Consider the following 6,456-nt stretch of genomic DNA (forward strand, 5'->3'; position numbering starts at 1 on the left):
CTATAATATAAAAAGAAAAGTCATATACAAGACTTTTGTAATACAAGATAACCTTAAAATTTTTAATTGGGCAACATTGTTTTGCATTTGATTTAAAATTTTTTAGACCTCTAAACACAACAAAATGTTTGACATTGCAATGCCAAAAGTATGGGGGAAATTATGTAACCCAACAGCGACACACATGGAAGAATGTGAAGACAGGCACAGAATGGCATTATGCTGTCATGAGCCAAGGACTGCTAGGAGCCACCAGAAGCTAGAAGAGGCAAAGACGGGTTCTTTCCTAGAGCCTGCGGAGGGGGCGTAGCCCTGCACACACCTCGCTCCTGAACTTCTATCCTCCAGATCTGTCTGAGACTAAATTTCTGTTGTTTTAAGTCCCTCAGTTTGTGGCAATCTGTTAAGACAGCCCTAAAAATTAATGCACATATTTTACAAAATGGGCTCCTCTGATACATCCTATTTTACAACCTTTGTTTTTGACTCAACAATATATTACTGATGGTTTTCCATATCACAATATCACCAAAACAATCCTGTTAATGAGTACTTGGTTTCTATTAAATGGATAACATGTTTTATTTGGGCATTATCACATTGTTAAATGTTTGATATTACTAGTTTCTGCTCTTATAAATAATAATGCAGTTAACCTCCTTTAATTACTGTAGCTGTTGTAGTTACTTCTACTCCTATAAGTTTGAACACGTTATACCATTTTATACTCCTATCAGCAGTGTATGAGTGTATCCTTTTCTCATCAACACTTTTGTATTTTATAAATTTTTAAAGGCATTGCCAATTTGATAGGCAAAATAAATGATATAGCCTTGTCTACCTTGTGAACAGTCCCTGAGACACAGAAAAACTCAATAAATGTTAGCTGTTGCTATATTATTGTTAATAGAGAATCTATCCCTCCCCCACTAATCTTAAATATCTGTTTCGTCATATACTAAATTCTTCTACACATCAAAATCCAAACTTTCCATTTTAGTCCTGAATTTGTACCACTTCCCTCATAATCTACACACATAGAATCAAAAGAGAACCTCTAAAGTGTTCTTGACTTAACCCATTAGAGCAACTCTAGTGATAAAAAATGTAAGCAAGCAGGAAAAATAAAGGGATATGGGAGGGGAATGGGGACATTCGGGTTTTTACTCATACACCCAAAATCACAACCTAACCTGGTTGCTTTTACATACCAAGAGGTACCCTTGTCTTCTGTCTTCTCTGAACAGGAGCTTCTGGGTGCTCTGCGAGTTCTTTAGTTGGTGGCTCGCTGCTCTCAGATGGCCTATGAATAGCAGTCTGAACAAGACCTTCCAAAGAAGCACTTGCTACAGAAATAGAGTCAAAAAAAGGGGGGGATAACTTGAACAGAGACCACTGAGTCGTAAAAAGAGGAAACTGGAATGTTTCCTATGTAATAACCCCTTCTCCTACAAAACCAATCTTGATTTCCTTTCTCCTCCCTTGTAACTTCGAATTTTAAGTTGAGAAAAGAAATAAAGGAAGGAACAAGGGAGAATGAAGAAGAAAAAAGGGGGGATGTTAGAAAGAAGAAGAACAAAAAGAAGAGGAGAATTTGCTTCAGAATTTCCATTTTCACAATAAGGTAATAACATAACGGAAGCTGTTGCCCCAGTGAACTCTCTTATTTGTCTTATGCCTTAAGAATTTTCAGCTCCTATATAGTTTAGTACTTCACTAGTAAATTAACACATGATAACATCACCTTGGATAAATGGGTTAACAGATAATTTATAACTCTTTTTATTTGGCCATTCATTTCAATCTCTCCCGTCATCAAGTCTTTGAACAGATTCTGACACATTTCAGCATATTTGAATTTTACTTGACTATATTCCCGTGCCCATCTTCTTCACAAAAGAACAAATATGTATTAATAAACAAATAAAAATATGCTTAATCTCATTAGTATTCAGATAAATAAAAAACTAAAATAAGCACTTTTGCCCACTAGATTGACAAAATTTAAAAGACTGATATTGTCCAACGTTGTCAAGGATTTAGCAAATGCCTAAAGCTTCCTTAAAGGTAATTTAGCAGAATCTTATCATATTACTAATGCACACAGGCCCTTTGTCTAGCAATTTTACTGCTAGCAATCCATCCTCCAGAAATAGCTCTTCTTCCCCACAATCCATCATTTCAGAATTGCAAAACTGTGGAAGTGAAAAATTTGAAATAACCTAAATGAACAGTTTTAATAAACGCCTAGCAATGCATCCCCTTTTTTGTCTAGAGCACCGAATCTTCGTTTTCTCTTCTGTACAAGGAAGCGCTGGTAGCCATACCTCTGCTCCAACTGTCTTTACTGTTTCCTCCACTCGTTACCTTCCTAAGTGCAGATGTACATGTCTGTATTTAACTGTGAGTGAATTATTAGAGCCTGACATTTCAGTATCTTTGTGAATCCAAGTCTCTTTGAATCTCTTTTCTTTTTTTGTCTGTGTCTACATGTCTTTTTCTCTTTCTCTGCGTCCATCTCCATGTCTTTCTTTTTCCCCATCTATCCCTCCATTTGTTAGACAGTCGATGATAAGCGAAAAGAAGTTTCTGACTGAGTGAAAGGTATGACCAGCTAGGAGCTTTAAGAAGTTCATCCAGCAGTGGTGGGCAGGACTTGAGTGAAAGAAAGCGAGCAGCACAATGTCGGAGGCTAATCCGATAGCTCAGAAGAGGAAAGGGGCTAAATGGCCTACAGTTGTGACAGTGGAAACGAAAGGGGAAAGAGACACAAGAAATGTCATAGAAGAAGCAAGCAAATAGAGTGAAGGGATCAGTTAGCAGTGACACTGAGGCTTCCAGCCTGAGTGACTGACTGGGAGAGTGGTGGGTTCCATTAACAGAAATCTGTGAGAAGTAAAAATTGATTTATTGTTGAAGGTGATGAATTCTGATGTGCGAGTCTGAGCTACTGACAGAGCATCCAGGATTAACTAAACAAAAAGGAGTTCATAGAACTTGCTCATTATTGGGGCTTTAATACCTGCCTTTAGACTCATGCTCTAACATAGATATTCTTGGGCTAAAATGAGAGATCCAATCCCTAGCTGGTTTGGCTCAGTGGATAGAGCATCAGCCTGTGGACTGAACGGTCACAGGTTCGATTCCAGTCAAGGGCACATGCCCGGGTTGTGGCTCGATCCCCGGTTGGGGGTGTGCAGGAGGCAGCCGATCAATGATTCTCTCTCATCATTGATGTTTCTATCTCTCTCTCCCTCTCCCTTCCTCTCTGAAATCAATAAAGAAATATATAATATATATTTAAAATGAGAGATCCAAGAACTCCATGTCTCTAAATCCAGTAACCTGTTCAAGGGTCTGGAACCAATCATAGCTTAAGATAACTTACGTTGTCCAGGGATAAAGGACCTCCAAGAGTCCAAGAATGTAGTGGAAGTGAGAGTGTTGGTGGCACAACCCTTTATTTTATGAATCCTTCTAGGCACTCTTCAGGCTGCTCACTGCTGGTCCCTCACTACCACCAGGAGTCCCACTGCTTCAAGGTGACCTTGATTCTATCCTCAGCACAGAGTGACGCGGCACTGCTGGGACCGGTCTCTCCCTGATCTGATGTTTATCATGCCCGAGGTCCTGGGAAAACCTGTGGTTCCACTCAACAAAGAGCAACTTCTTACCTAGCATGGTTTTCGTTCTCGGCTTCTTTTTCTTGGGACGACTAAGTGGAACCTCATCTATAAAACAAAAAGGACAGAAAAGGCTGCCTAAAATTCTATGCAGGGAACAGTTTTTTCAAAAGGGCACTTTTATTAGGGAAGACCTTTCCCTCTCTTCTTTGGGTCCAGCCAACACCTACACATGAAGGGAAAGAAGGCAAGAAACTGACAAAGTCAAAGAGAGCCCAGAGTGTGGTACTAAGAGCTCACTGCTGGTCAGCAATGTCAGGAACAGGGACACAGAAAGTGTGCTCACCAAGTATTCAGCTGATCCCCAACTTAGGCCTGTGACTGGTTCTGGTCAATAGACTATGAGAGATGCAATCTGTGTCATTTGGAGGCCAGAACACTAAAAGGAGCCAGGGAGAAGCCCTCCAGCTTTCTCTTCCCTTGACAATTGAGGAGACCTCATGTTGAGATTGCAAAACCACAGGACAGAAGTAGACTGAATCACTACCTCATTAGTGAAGAGGCAGTGAAAGGCAAATGCCCTGATTGGTTGCCACAATGGACTTTGCATTAACCAGATATAACCTTATATGATATTAAGTCACTGAGATTTTGGGGTTGTGTAGCATAACCCAGTCTATCCTGACTAAATGAGACAAAGGAAAATGCAATCCCTAATACAGAATGATAACTAGCTATGAGCTATGATTAGGGTGACTCCATTCAGGAATGAATGCTTTTATATTTATAAGGTCAAATACCAACCATATAATTAGTGTTATTTATCAACCATCACTTAAAAATGGCAGCCATAGATTATTATGATAAAGATACTGTATTATTATAAATTATACCACCCAGATTCAATTTTAAGAGAAACATTAACAAATTAAACTTTTGAACATTAAATACCATATTTAGAAAATTTTACATGAACAGTGAACTCACCTTGAACAGCACTTTACATGACACCGACCAAATTTAATCAGGACAAAGACAAAAAAAAAAAAGAAACTCTATTAATTAGAAATCTATAACACTGTCAAACTGAAAACTGACTTAAATCATTACAAATTTAAAATAAAAATAGTTTTCACACAAAGTTTGCTCATTTACAAACTAGCTTACTTACAAATAATAAACTAGTAAACCTGCTAATAAAATAACCCCAATATTTTCTGAATCTCCATATACACACTCCCTTCTATCTATTAATAAAGTAGATTAAACAGATTAAGAACTCTTATTCGGTCACTGACTAAAATCAGCTTAAACTCTGAGGAAACTATTCTAGCGAACAAAAGGCGGCCAGGATTCTGCTAAACAAGACACTAAACCATTCAGAATAGATCCATTACCCTCCCGTGTTCACCACAGTCAGGCTTTGAAACAGAACATTTCATTGTAACTGTTACCCTAATGATTCAGGGATTTTTCACCTTTAAACTGTTAAGAAGCCTTTTCTTAAAAATATCAAGAAATCTTTCCTGCATTATGATGGATTTGCAATGGTGGTCAATTTTTCACTTTATTCATTTTGCACTTTTAGAACCCCATAATAAAAATACTGTACTTTTACCTTGGCACAGGTGGGAGGGCTCGTGGAGGACGCTATGGGAAAAGAAGAAAATTACTTGTAAGTGAAAGCCTAGAGCAGCTTTACTTCCCATATTTGAAATCTTTTGATTACTGTTCACCAGTGAAAGCCAGGAGGTACTGATGAGAACCAAATGGGCAATACTTAAATTTCATATAAAATGCTTTCCTCTCTATGTACCTTCTTATCTACGGGCCAGGCCCTGTTCTGAGCACTAAGAATACATTTATGAACAAAAGGAAGAGACCCTGCTTTCACGGAACTTGACGTTCAGAGATCTCTCAGATATCTGAGCTGAGACTGACTGGGAAAGGAGCCTACATTTTTGACAAAAGGGCAGCAAATACAAAAGCCTTGGGGGCCATGGGGCTTGGAGGGTCCCAGGTAAAACGCCAGGAAGGCTGCAGCAGGAACCACGGAGAGGTGGGCAGAGGCCAAATAATTAGGGTCCTGAAGACGGAGGGGAGGAATCTAGATTTTGTTTTAATTCATTAACAGGAAGCCGATGGGCGTTTTAAGCTACATATTCACATACTTTTTTAAAAAAAAAGATCCCTCTGAATACAGGAGGAAGGATGCATTTTGGGACAGAAAGAATGGAGGGGAGCCCTTAGAAATGCTGCTTTACGTGAGTAAGAAGGGTTGCATTTGTAGCTCAGAGAGATTACAGTTAAGAAGCACCCCGGAATCTTGCAAAATAAAATGCTAACAGAAATGCCTACATATCAGTTCCATGTGCCAAGAACATCGCTTGCAGAGAACATCGCTTCCAAAGGTTCGCACTCAGACCGCTGCCGTTCACTCTGCAGCGTCCCGTTTGGCAATCCTCTCGCTTAAACTGTGTTCACAGAAATGCCACCAGATGCGGGCCAGGCCGGCTGCCTTCACGCAACCCCGTCGCTTTTGTTCTAAGGATGCTGCGCAGAGGCAGAGCGTTCCATCCAAAGGTCCCTTCTCACAACCCCGCGTTTCAAAAGTCCCGCCACAGTGACACGTCACCCGTCCCAAACCCCAGCTTGCAAGCCTCTCGAAAGTAGGACCGTTCAACTGAATGCAAAAGTCCAACAACTCACAGGTAATGGAGGCGCGCTCTCCACCTGCTTCCTCCCCATTCTTCCTCAAGCGCCCCCTTTCTCACAGCCCCCCCTTTCTCACACCCCGCTCCCCGCGCGGGTCGGCCGCGCGCAGGCGCAGTGG

At 40.3% G+C, this 6,456-nt stretch overlaps 1 protein-coding gene across 1 annotated transcript in view; it reads right to left on the bottom strand.

Moving 5' to 3' along the window:
- Nucleotides 1-6,412, bottom strand: part of TMEM237 (transmembrane protein 237) — a 15,042-nt gene extending 8,630 nt beyond the window's left edge. The window contains exons 1-5 of the mRNA XM_005858224.2: nucleotides 6,333-6,412; nucleotides 5,242-5,273; nucleotides 4,611-4,621; nucleotides 3,675-3,731; nucleotides 1,212-1,346 (exon numbers count right to left, since the gene is read on the bottom strand). Of these exons, the coding sequence (XP_005858286.2) occupies nucleotides 1,212-1,346; nucleotides 3,675-3,731; nucleotides 4,611-4,621; nucleotides 5,242-5,273; nucleotides 6,333-6,371 (274 nt within the window). The 5' untranslated portion in view covers nucleotides 6,372-6,412. The remainder of the gene's footprint in view (nucleotides 1-1,211; nucleotides 1,347-3,674; nucleotides 3,732-4,610; nucleotides 4,622-5,241; nucleotides 5,274-6,332) is intronic.
- Nucleotides 6,413-6,456: the final 44 nt, after the last annotated feature.

Source organism: Myotis brandtii, unplaced genomic scaffold, assembly GCF_000412655.1.
Source record: "Myotis brandtii unplaced genomic scaffold, ASM41265v1 scaffold1162, whole genome shotgun sequence".
Lineage (NCBI taxonomy): Eukaryota > Metazoa > Chordata > Mammalia > Chiroptera > Vespertilionidae > Myotis > Myotis brandtii.